A 13,398-nucleotide genomic window follows, 5' to 3' on the forward strand; every position below is an offset into this window, starting at 1 on the left:
AAATAGGTAGCAGCTGATGAAAGCAGCAGTCCTACATCTCCTCCTCCTCCTCCTCCTCCTCCCTGCCCAACTTCTGGCAGTAAAATAAAAAGCGGTTTGTGATGTCAATGTGCTGTGAGTTTCCAGGGGTGCTTTCAGATGAGGTTTTTTATCGTGCCAACACCCTGTCTTAGTCACAGAATATTTTGGGGTCCAGACATTGTCATCTTCCACTTACCACCCTCCTGTGTTTTCTTACTAGCTTCTTCCATCATTTTTCTTACCTCAGAAAATTGGTTAAGGGGAAACAGAGACAGGATAGCTCCACGATGCCTTCTAATTGGTAGTGCTAGGAGGAGGGATGTCAGAGAAATCCAGAACAGATTCAAATGAGATCAGAGTTCTGTGAATCTGGCCTGCCGATCCCACAGTGGACCAGCTTTTTCTCAGTCACATGGATTCCGCAGACCTGCCGATGGTTTTGTAACTTTTGAGGGAGCTGCACAAATGCACGCTTGTGCAGCTATACATTTGTGCTAATGTGCATTAGTGCAAATGTGCGTTTGCAAACGAACAAAATTCTTGTACAAAAAATCCAATTCCGTCAATGAGCAGAGAATGGAACGAAAGACACCTGACAATCCGTGAAACACAGATGGAACAGATTTAACAAAATCCATACATCCTTGGCTAGGAGCTCCCTCCTGCCCCGGCCCCCCAAATCTGGAAATCTCAACTCCAATTTTCTGGCTGTTGTTTGTAAGGACAGGGAATCTCAGAAATTAATAATGTCACAGCATGCAGCAAATTACTACACATTACTGGGCAGGGAGGAGGAGTTGCTGTTTTATATTCTGATGCAAAGTAAAAAAGAAAAAGTCAAACATCAGGACAAACCAAATTTAAGATTGGAAAAATTCTCAAAGTTTGGTATGAATCAAACTTATGATTGGAAAAATAAGAAACTGAGAGAAACCGAAACTGATAGATTCATCCATCTCTAGCCACCACATATATCCAGTGATGTCTAGTTCAGGCCAAAAAAGTTTACTGATGCTAGTCAACTATTGTATTTTGGGGCTTCCCTTGAGGGGAGGGTCTTTCCATCCTCCCTTCACAGAGCTAGACTAGAACAGTTAAGGTTGAGAGGCATTAGCAGCTCCATCCATCCTTGACTGCTTCAAAAGTGACACTGTTATCTCATATGGAAATACACCATTTAAGTGGGGAAAAAATGTATGCCAACTCTTGTGAACTGCAGCAAAAATGCTTATTTTGTTGTGTTCCTTCAAAATCAACTTTATGTCATACAAACTAAGCCCCTTTGGTTCTCAACTGGCTGCATTGTGCAGAGTACGTATGATCTTACTGAGCCTGCTATATCATCAATTCCTCATTGTTAAAGTAGTTCCTACCCCATTTCAGAGATCAACTTTGCAGAGCAGATGATTCCAAGTGTTTTCTCAGTGTTGACAACAGAGCCAAGATAGGTGAAGTCACTGATTGAGTTTGGTCACTGGCTAAGATTTTTATACACAGTTTGGTTTCGCCCCAATGCATTATCAGGCCAGGGCCTGGCTGCCAAAATTTCCAAGACTTTGAGCTGCTAAACAAGTACATCTGTCGATGGTAAATCAACCTGATAAAATCAAGGTGAGTCCTTTCACTGACTTCAGCGGGGCTTGGTTCACAGTGAGAGTGTGTCAAGTTAAGTACATGCATCTGTCTTGGCAGGATAACGCCGATAATAGTACAAGATCAATCCATGACTGCCAAAGCAGAGAATGCATGGCCCATAAAACATGACTGTCCAAATAACACACAGTAAGTGTAAAGCTTTAATAAATGAAGCACAGGCTGAGCTCGTCTATGTATATTACAAAAGAGGTGCAAAAGCAACAGCATTCCCATAGATGCTAAAACAGAGTTTTGATTCAATTAAAGCTCTGCCTTCTAAGAGCCAAAGCAGACATTACATTACATCTGTGTCTACATCTTTTTCTTTCATTTTTTCTCTAGAGTAGATGCATCATCATCATTTTATTTGTATGCCATTTTTCCATGGTAAAACCATGCTCAAAATGGCTTCCAGCAACATCAAGAATGTTCTTGTCAGGGGGCCCTAGCCGGCCTCTTTCAGTCTACTCCAGTAGCCAACTCCAGACACAGACAAAGGATTCTTTTCAAGGCTTTATTCCTTTTACAACTTAATAACTCTATCACCAGCAACTAGGCTATGAACTGCAGAGTAACCTATGCCCCGGGTTGGAAACAGTTGGTTCCCGTTTGAATGAGAATCACTTGCAGACCCTGAACTTATGGGCTAGGGAGAGTCCCTCCCCTTTTCCCTTGGGTCCTCTGGACGCAACCGTTGCTTGCGTGCCAAACGGGCACTACGCCTCCTTTCCGCGCCCTCCATAGCTCGTTGCTCTTTGTGACTGCGTCGAGCATCCAGCCAGCCCTCCTCCCACGCTCTTTCACTCCCAGGACCGCTATCTATGTCTGGAATGCTGGCAGGAGGAATCTCTGCCAGCTGCAGGGCCTGGGAGAGCTGAGCGCGCTCCTCACCCACAGACGGCTGTTCCTCCTCAGAATCAGAACTGCTCTGAGGTTCTATGGGCTCAGTGTCCACCCTGACAGTTCTCCCCTATGTCCCAGTCCGCCACCCAAGTTCCTCTGAGGGCTCTCTGCTGCGGCTGCCTAATGTGAGATTGGCAGCCACATGCAGGAGGGCCTTTTCCTCCCCCCCCCCAGTTGTGGAATGACCTGCTGGTTGAAATGTGCCTGCTGACCTCTTTGAAGGTTTTTAAGCAGGCATTAAAGACACTATTATTCCAGCAGGCCTTCGCTTTTTGGAACTCTTGTTCCTTTTGCTGACTTTTGTATACTGTTTTTAAGCTGTGTTGTTTTAAGCTGTGTTGCTTCATTGTTGGATTTAAAAAAAAATGTTTTTATTTCAAAGTTGTTTTAGGTATAGGTTGTTTGTATATACTGTCCCTATGCTTTTATGTAGATGGTTTTTAAACTTTGTATATTGTATTTTAATGTTTTAACTGTTGTAAACTGCCCAGAGAGCTTTGGCTGTGGGGCGGTATGGAAATGTAACAAATAAATAAAATAAGAAAAATACAGCAACATTTCCAGGTAACTAATAATTACAAAACATAACAACATTTAAATAATGATACAATTAGGCTAAAGATCTCACAGTAAATATACACTAAAATTAAACAATCCACTAATAACAAAAATAAAATACAAAACAATTTGAACAGGAATAAAATAAGGTATTTCATCTAAAACTAAAGGTTACCACAGCCACCAAGCTTGAAAAAGCCCCTGTCCTGATGCACCTTCAGCAGCAGGGGCATCCTTTGTAGCTGGAGTCAGTTGGGGTCCCACCCTCCCAAGCCAGGTGGAAGAGAGCCAGGTGGAGGAACAGAGACCAGGTCTTGCAGGACTCACAAGTTGGATGGTCTCCAGATGCAAGGGTCTGATCTGGAAAAAGGACCCTAGCATGGGGGGTAAAAGGCTTTTAAGATCTGGATCAGGAGCTCTGCATCTAAACTAGAGTTAAAATGTGGCGGGGGCAGATGTAGCTGCTAGACGTAGATTTAAAGACATGTCTGTTTGGGCCCTAAGAAAGCTATTAGTCTTTTCAACTCTGTTGAGTCCCCGAAGGATAGAGGAGAGGGTAGGCAGAGAGTCAAAGAACAGGAGGGGATGGCATTTAGGCAGCAGGGGCTAATGAACACACCCATCATGACAGTGAGAGGGAACCAGTCTGATGTGATGGAGAGTTATGGTAAGGCCCATGTTCAAATCCCTATTCAGACATGATGCTCATTGGGCCAGTCACTACCCTACTTTGCAGAGGGGTCATGAGCATAAAACAAGGCAAAGGGATCATTGGAGAGAAAGGGCAGGATACACTCTAGTAAATAACAGAAAACAGAGACAGTGATAAAAGAAGTCCTCTTCTGTCAGCAAGGCTGTGAGGTGCTGAGCAGATAGAAGGTGTCCAGGTGTTTAAAGCCTCAGAACAACAAAAAGGTGTTGAACAGGCTTCTTCTGAGTAGCCTGCACACTGTTCTTCTTCAGACTGGACCATCTGAGGCACCCACCTCCACACTGAGATCTTTTCTGCATCAGAATAATTGTCCGAGACATCTGAAGTCTGGGATATCACAATTTATATCTTCCTCAAGATCCTGCTGCTTCCTAAGACATGTTTTAGACAGTTGGCACATCAACACTACCTACCATCAATCCCCAGAAGAGCTGGTTAGAGGAAGGCACCACAATGGTAAATGCAATTGATCAGGTTTCTCACATGACTGTAAATGCCCATAATGTGGAGACTGTCAATACTGATGGGAACATTGATAACCCCATCTGCATCACGTGAATGTCCAAATTTATGGGGTTGTACTGGTGGATGGGGATGTGACAGTGACTGCTGGGTGATTCTCCATACTCACTGGCTAAGTAAATGTTTGATCCTGTATTTATTAATAGCACAGGAAGACAGAGCCACTGCAGTGACGAAAGTGGGAAAGTAAGAAACATTTCATCACATACCTTCAGGGATGCATTGTCCAAGAACAAACTTATAACCCTTACAGCACTTTTTCCTGAAACGACAAAAAACAAAACAAAGAATATATGAAGGAATCAGTAAATTAGGAGCCCAGTCCTATGCATGTTTACTCAGAGGGTCTTCTGAATTCAGTGAACCTTTCCACAGTATACATAGGAGTGCAATTTACAAAAATCGGAAAATCAAGTACTCAAGTTCAGAAAGGCCAGTGGCTCAGGTAACTCCATCCCCCTATCTTCAAGACTCAAGGCAGCTCACAACAATAATTAAATTCCTCCGACATAAAATGGACATTTGATACTGGTGTGCAAACACAGTTCTGAAACTACCACAGCAAAGGGCAAAATGAGGTAGCAGAATCCTGAGGTGGGTAGAGTGGACTGTGCCAGTTGGACTACAGGAGGGGGGTGTCATTTTTGAATGATCTCCTACATAAAAACTCCTGCGCAAATAAGTGACTAATGCACTACAGAGAGAAGTTCTGGATCAGCCTGCTCCCTGCTCTACTATTATAGCTGGAGAGAGGTTATTTTTACACAGCAAGGCATTAAAAATGTGATCCCTCCACCTCCCATCTGAAATGGCTCGGTCCATTCCATCATCTCAGGTCTCTTCCACCTCATTACCACCTCATTCTGTTGCATACCTACAGGGTGTGAGTGGTGGGCCTAGAAGTCTCACCACTAGTTACTACAGTGGTGAGGCAGAGACCTGGTTCATATGACATGACAGCCCGTTGTGGCTTAATTTACCCATGCAGGCTGTTGCGTTGTGCTGGGTGCCTATGGGCGCCATTCTTGCATGGTGCTCATGGGTGCCCGCCTTGCCGTGGCTTGTCTTGTCATGTAACTCAGGTGGCAGGGGTTGTTTGAGGGTTAGACAATCCCCAAATAACCCATGGCTTTTTTTAGAGTTATCTGAGGGCTGTCTAATTCTCAAACAATCCCTGCCACCTGGGTTTGCACAACATGACGTTGGGTGCCTGCATTTGCCATGCAAAAATGGCAGGCGCCCAGCACAACGCAACAGCCCTCATGGGTAGATTAAGCCATGGAGTGCTGTCATGATGTGCAAACAGGCCCACTGTGGCAGCACCTGGATATGTTAACGCACTACTCCTAACAGTAGTGCACACCCTAATACATAATCTTGGCACTATGCCCCTGGATATAGTGACAGCAAGCAGCTATAATGAGATTGCAGTTGCCAAGTAACATAGCAGGATAGTTCCACTTGCCTAGAACAGGAGACTGCTAGGTATAAAGATCAGATATTTACTAATGCAGGATTGCAGACCAATGAGCTACTTAACCGAGTATTATTGCAGTAGGAGTCTAGAGCTCAAGCAGAAAACTGTCTCAGCCTTGGAGCCGTAGAGCCTTTACCTCAGGGGTACAGAACCTCAGTAGAATACGCTGGTATTTTTGGTATGTTGGCCCTGCTCTCTTTGCCTTTGGTCCCAGCCACCACTGCAATGCAGCCCCTGAGAGCTTCACGTAAGTTGCATGTGGCCCTTAGGCTGAAAGAGGTTTAACACCCCTGCTTTACCTACAGGGGCTTACTGAGACCACAAATATGCAAAACACGTGTTCTTTCATGAAGACCCTTCCTCAACACAAGCCATCTGTACAGCCAGTCCTGCCACCAGGTAGGGTGGCCATCTGTCCTCTATTGGACAGGGCTGTCCTGTCCAATTTCAGTTTCAATACAGAGAACCATGACAACTGTTGTTCATCCACTGTTAGCACCTGAGCAGTATACTGAAAAGGCTGGCACACAGGTCACCTGGCCACAGTCTTCCACACTGCAGAGAGATGTATTCTATTTGTTTAAATTATAATAATTATTTATAAATTTGCATCTATACATATGAATTAGCACATGCAAATTTTATGCAGTTCTTTTTCCTCTTCTTTGGTGATTCATTTCCTCTCTGGTGATGCATTTCCTTTTTAGTGGCCACCCAGGGTTAAAGGGGCCATGGGCAACGTGTTCTCTGGTAGGCCCCCTCTCTTGTTGACCAACCCCTCTCCTCTGCCAGTGGGCCTTGTTGGGTTCAGCTGGCAGTGGTGGCGGCCAGCAGCAGGTGGCAGCAGTACTCTGATCTGTGTCAGGTGGCTAGATCTGGCCACAATGTTAATTTCCCACAATGCCGCCAACACAGTGTCACTCCAGGGCATTGTGGGAAATTGAAATGACAGCCCTCTCAGCTAGGCCCTACTGCCCAGCCCTGCTCAGAACACCATGCCAGAAAAAGAATTACAGGGGAACCAGGGCAGGTGTCAGTGGTGGGCCCCATGGGGGCACTGGGGCCATGGCAGCTGCCCAATGATTCCGGGTATTGAAGTCAGCCCTGTGTACAATCAAGGCTACACACATCTATCAGAATGGGATGTCCTAAACACGTGCTCCGTAGGAATGCTTAACAAATTGTCCTGACTTGATAAAGGACATTGACTGGAAAAACAATTTAAAATCCTGGCTACTGAGACATGCAAAATGGAGTGCTCTAGCTTGATGCCCAGCAGAAAACAAGACAGACAAGATTAATAACATATTTCAACCCTCAGAGGGATTAGCGTAACATGTGGTCTTGATGTTCTGGAAAGAGGTCCCTTTAGATATGAACAAGATTCTACATGATCTGAGATTTTTCAACCAGTTCAAGAGATGAATGTGTTCCGGTTGAAGAGGAAAGCCCATGTGTTTCTAATACTCTGGAGTCTCAACCAAGTGGTTTCATTTGCCCGTGTCTATTTTGCATGGCATATCTATGAGGAAGGGGCTGTGATGCATGGTAACCTTTAAAGTAAATGGTAATATGCTATTTCCAAACTTTTTAATAGGCACGGTACACTTTTTTCTGAATAACAATTGGAGGCACACTTCACTCTTTGTGTTTAGAGTATCTACAAGTGGGACCTGCAATAAAATACTGTAGCTCCTGTCCGGTGTTTGAGCCAGCCATGCATGCCTTCTTTTAGGATACTCTGTTCCAGCCTTGCCCAACTGGGTGCCCTCCAGGTCTTTTGGACTACAATTCCCAGCATTCCTGACTATTGGTCATACTGGCTTAGGCTGATAGGAGCTGAAGTCCAAAACATATGGAGGGTACCAGGCTGGAGAAGATGGCTGTATTCCATTTCCCATACCACTTCCTGGTTTTCCATTCTCTCCTGCAACTGACAACATTCTGTGGCTACTAAGTATCCTCAGTCCTCACTGGGCTAGGGTTTGGGGGGAGGGTGCCCCCTTTGTTTCCCCCCCTAAATATTTGTTTTCTTTCACTGCAAACCTTGGTATTCCCCCAAGTATGCTGATACCTCCCTCTTGTTTGTCAGTAGCCCAGGCTTGGCTACACAGCTGTCGTAACTCAGCACCAGAGTTCGCTATCAGTATATATATAATAAGATGATCTACCCTTGTGGGAGCCCACCCACTCTTTTGGAATTTGCATGCTTAAGATTTCGTTTTGTATTTTTGTAAACCTTGGGGTTTCCCCAAGCCTGCTGATACCACACCCTCTTGTGTGGTGCTCTTTTGGCTAGAGAAATAAAGATACCTCTGAACTTCAAAAACAGAGGGGATGATAATACAAATGATTTTACCTCAGAGAAGCTCACCTTTCTGTGTGTGTCACTGATCCAGGCATGCTTCCTGTGTGGAGCTATGCAGCCCCCTGCAATTCTGTGGCATCTCTGTGTTGGGAGTGACTGAATATTCTAGTCACAACAAATGCAAAAATGGGGCTAGGCTTCCTTATCCCAACAAGGGCTGATTGAAGAAGCAAAGCAGAGATGCAACAGGCTTCCTCTATGGGTGGTACTTTGGCTTCACAGGAGCTTTTATTAATTGATAGTGCAATCTGTGGTGTGCAATTCCATGCACACTTTCCTGGATATAAGGTCCACTGAACTCAATGGTATTTACTTCTGAGTAAACAAGCAAACCCACCCCAGTATTCTTGCCATGAAAACTAAATGGATCAGTACAACCAGAGATATGTCGGTGTACCATTGGAAGATGGTCAAAATGAGAAGACTCCCAGGTCGGAAGATGGTCAAAATGCTACTGGGGAGGAACAGAGGATAAGTTCAACTAGCCCCAGATGTGATGACGCAGCTAGCTCAAAGCCGAAAGGACGGCTAGCAGCCGATGGTGCTGGTGGTGAATGACGAATCTGATGTTCTAAAGATAACACACCATAGGAACCTGGAATGTAATATCTATGAGCCAGGGCAAATTGGATGTGGTTATTGGGCAGATTTCAAGATTAAATATAGACATTTTGGGTGTCAGTGAACTGAAATGGACTGGAATGGGCCACTTCACATCAAATGACCACCAGATCGACTACTGTGGACAAGAGAACCACAGAAGAAATGGAGTAGCCTTCATAATTAATAATAAAGTGGCTAAAGCAGTGCTTGGATACAATCCAAAAAATGACAGAATGATCTCAATTCGAATTCAGGGTAAGCCATTCAACATACGCCGCAACCACAGATGCTGAAGAAGCAGAAGTAGATCAGTTCTATGAGGATCTGCGGCACCTATGGATAGTACGCCAAAAAAAGATATTATTTTCATTTCAGGAGACTGGAATGCTAAGGTGGGTAGTCAAACGACACCTGGAATTACAGGCAAGCATGGTCTGGGAGAACAAAATGAAGCAGGACATAGGCTGATAGAATTTTGCCAAGACAACTCACTGTGCATAACAAACACTCTTCCAACAACCTAAGAGATGACTTTATACATGGACTTCACCAGACAGTCGACACCGAAATCAGATTGACTACATCCTTTGTAGCCAAAGGTGGCGGACATCTATGCAGTTGGTAAAAACAAGATCTGGAGCTGATTGTAGTTCAGAACACAAACTTCTTATTGCACAATTTAGAATCAGACTAAAGAGAATAGGGAAGACCCACAGATCAGTTAGATATGAGCTCACTAATATTCCTCATGAATATGCAGTGGAGGTGATGAATAGATTTAAGGGACTAGATTTAGTAGATAGGATCCTGGAAGAACTATGGACAGAAGTTTGCAACATGGTTCAGGAGGCGGCAACAAAAAACTTCCCAAAGAAAAAGAAAACCAAGAAGGCAAGATGGCTGTCTGCTGAGACACTGGACGCAGCCCAAGAAAGAAGGAAAGCAAAAGGCAACAGTGATAGCGGGAGATATGCCCAATTAAATGCAAAATTCCAGAGGTTAGTCAGAAGAGATAAGGAATTATTTTTAAACAAGCAATGCATGGAAGCGGAAGAAGATAATAGAATAGGAAGGACAAGAGACCTCTTCCAGAAAATTAGAAACATGGGAGGTAAATTCCAGGCAAAAATGGGTATGATCAAAAACAAAGATGGCAAGGACCTAACAGAAGCAGAAGAGATCAAGAAAAGGTGGCAAGAATATACGGAAGATCTGTATAGGAAGGATAATAATATCGGGGATAGATTTGATGGTGTGGTCAGTGAGCTAGAGCCAGACATCCTGAAGAGTGAGGTTGAATGGGCCTTAAGAAGCATTGCTAATAACAAGGCAGCAGGAGATGCCGGTATCCCAGCTGAACTGTTTAAAATCTTGCAAGATGACGCTGTCAAGGTGATGCATGCCATATGCCAGCAAATTTGGAAAACACAAGAATGGCCAACAGATTGGAAAAAATCAACCTATATCCCCATACCAAAAAAGGGAAGCACCAAAGAATCTTCAAACTATCGAACAGTGGCACTTATTTCACATGCCAGTAAGGTCATGCTCAAGATCTTGCAAGGTAGACTCCAGCAAGTCATGGAACGAGTATTGCCAGATGTACAAGCTGGGTTTAGAAACGGTAGAGGAACGAGAGACCAAATTGCCAATATCCGCTGGATAATGGAGAAAGCCAGGGAGTTTCAGAAAAACATCTATTTCTGTTTTATTGACTATTCTAAAGCCTTTGACTGTGTGGATCATAACAAATTGTGGCAAGTTCTTGGTGGTATGGGGATACCAAGTCATCTTGTCTGCCTCCTGAGGAATCTGTATAACAACCAAGTAGCAACGGTAAGAACAGACCATGGATCAATGGACTGGTTTAAGATTGGGAAAGGAGTACAGCAGGGTTGTATACTCTCACCCTACCTATTCAACCTGTATGCAGAACACATCATGCGACGTGCTGGGCTTGATGAATCCAAGGCTGGAGTTAAAATTGCTGGAAGAAACATTAACAATCTCAGATATGCAGATGATACCACTTTGATGGCTGAAAGCGAGGAGGAGCTGAGGAACCTCATGACGAAGGTGAAAGAAGAAAGTGCAAAAGCTGGGTTGCAGTTAAACCTCAAAAACACCAAGATTATGGCAACCAGCTTGATTGATAATTGGCAAACAGAGGGAGAAAACGTGGAGGCAGTGACAGACTTTGTCTTTCTAGGCGCAAAGATTACTGCAGACGCTGACTGCAGCCAGGAAATCAGAAGACATTTACTTCTTGGGAGGAGAGCAATGACAAATCTTGATAAAATAGTGAAGAGCAGAGACATCACACTGACAACAAAGGTCCACATAGTTCAAGCAATGGTATTCCCTGTAGTAACCTGTGGCTGCGAGAGCTGGACCATAAGGAAGGCTGAGCGAAGGAAGATAGATTCTTTTGAATTGTGGTGCTGGAGGAAAATTCTGAGAGTGCCTTGGACTGGAAGAAGATCAAACCAGTCCATACTCCAGGAAATAAAGCCAGACTGCTCACTTGAGGGAAGGCAAAGGCAAAACTGAAGTACTTTGGCCACATAATGAGAAGACAGGATACCCTGGAGAAGATGCTGATGCTAGGGAAAGTGGAAGGCCAAAGGATGAGGGGCTGACCAAGGGCAAGATGGATGGATAATATTCTGGAGGTGATGGACTCAACCTTGGGGGAGCTGGGGGTGGCGACAGCCGACAGGAAGCTCTGGCATGGGCTGGTCCATGAAGTCACGAAGAGTCGGAAGCGACTGAACGAATAAACAACAACAACAAACAAGCAAAGCATTCCACTGCTGGAGTGCAATCCTATGCATGTTTAGACAGAAAAAAGTCCTACAACTCCCAGCATTCCCCAGGCAGCATAGCTTTTTTTTTCTGTCTAAACACGCATAGGATTGTGCCCTAAATATATTTATTTCTCACATCTCGCTGGCAGTTCTCTCCTTGCACTTTAATGGATGCCTTAGTAGTGGATATAAATCTTGCCTTGCTATGCTAGGAAAGAGTCTAAACACATTGGTGGTGGTGACCTCTGGATCATAGATGAAAACCACAAGTAACCTCTTTAGTTTAATGTCTGCTTAAATTACATTTAAAGTGTATGACCTAGCTTCCCCCATCACCCAATGTGGTTTTGAGAGGTGTGGCTTCCAGCATGTTTTGCAGATGTGGTTAGAGATATCAGATGTTAAACTAAGGACTAGCTTTTTCCCTTCTTTTCCTCAAACTACGAGCTTTAGGACTGACTTGAGAGAGGTTCATAAAATTATGTATGATGTGGAGAAAGTGGATAAGGATAAAAACGTATCCTTCTCTCATAGTACTTGAATTACTGTCATTCAATGAAACTGAATGGTGGGAAATTAAGGGCAGACAACTTCTTTACACAGTGAATACTTAAACTATGGAATTTACTACTGCAAGCTGTAGTGGTGGCTGCCAACTTGGACTACTTTAAATGGGAATTAGACAAATTAATGGAAGCATGATAGGTCCATCAATGGATACCAGTTATGATGGCTATATATGTAATCTCCAAGCCCAGAGGCACCATGCCTCCAAATGCCAGCTGCTGTGGACCAGACATGGTAGCTCTTATGTTCTTCATACATAATATTTTCCCGACACAGAGATAACAGTACGGGCACCATTACATACAAAATTAGCAACGGGTGGACTGGCCCAGTTATAGTTCTTAATTTGCTCACCAAGTTATAAATCCACCATTCTAAGTTGGGACAAAAGTTCTCTATTATTACAAGATTTTGAAGTAATAACTAAATGTGAACTTACAGCAATATGCAGTGGTCTAATGGCTTTTAAACTATTTTCTTCTTCTTTTCTTTAATAAAGGTGAGGAAGCTTGGCTACTGCTACACACTTTCAACTAGGCCTGGAATTCTCCCTGGAAATAGCACCATGTGGGTCTATGGGGACAGCCCTTTCCCCCCTTTCCATACAGCCCCTGGAAACAACAGGTTATGCAGGCATTCAATATGTGGGGGCCACATCACAGAGAAGACCTGCTCTCCAGTCACCACCTGCCTGACCTCAGCACGTGGAGAAACCCAGGGAAGAGTGTTACCAGATGACCTGAAAACATAGGCACGTCTGTATGGTTTAAATATTGTTGTTAATAATTAAAAAACGTTAAAAGCACAAAAGCAGAACTCCACTAAAATATTGCTTTCCATCCAACAGTCCAGAAACGTCCCAGGGTGGCCCAGCAAACACTCTTTTAGAGACAAATCTGCCTAAATGTTGGCAAAGAGTTGGCCTAAAATGTCTCACTGGGAAGGGTTTTCACTGGGCCAGTGCTATGATCCACTGCTTCTGTCCCTAGGGGCTGTCAGCATTCCATGCTTCAAGCTTTGTACTAGACACAGAAATCAGCCACCAGTTTTGATTTTAAACAAGTAGGTTTTTAGCGATTATGAAGTTGTACACATACAGGCTGGAGGAATCTTTGAAGCTAGGAGGCAGTTGAGTAGGACTTCAGCGCTCCAGAGAGGTCTTATCCATCCATCTGGCTAGCTTAAATTAAGGCCTGCAAACATACAAACCTGCCAATGTTTTCCT

The 13,398-nt window shown here is 44.0% G+C and overlaps 1 protein-coding gene across 3 annotated transcripts in view; it reads right to left on the reverse strand.

Moving 5' to 3' along the window:
- The window catches only part of CCBE1 (collagen and calcium binding EGF domains 1), a 205,529-nt gene that overhangs the window by 24,639 nt on the left and 167,492 nt on the right, over positions 1–13,398 (reverse strand). For all 3 annotated transcript variants that reach the window (XM_084832039.1, XM_084832041.1, XM_084832038.1), the window contains exon 3: positions 4,561–4,613. In XM_084832039.1, coding sequence (XP_084688165.1) covers positions 4,561–4,613 — 53 coding nt within the window. The remainder of the gene's footprint in view (positions 1–4,560; positions 4,614–13,398) is intronic.

This window comes from Heloderma suspectum, chromosome 2 (assembly GCF_057233095.1).
Source record: "Heloderma suspectum isolate Gila_16-S chromosome 2, 16-S_ref, whole genome shotgun sequence".
NCBI lineage: Eukaryota > Metazoa > Chordata > Lepidosauria > Squamata > Helodermatidae > Heloderma > Heloderma suspectum.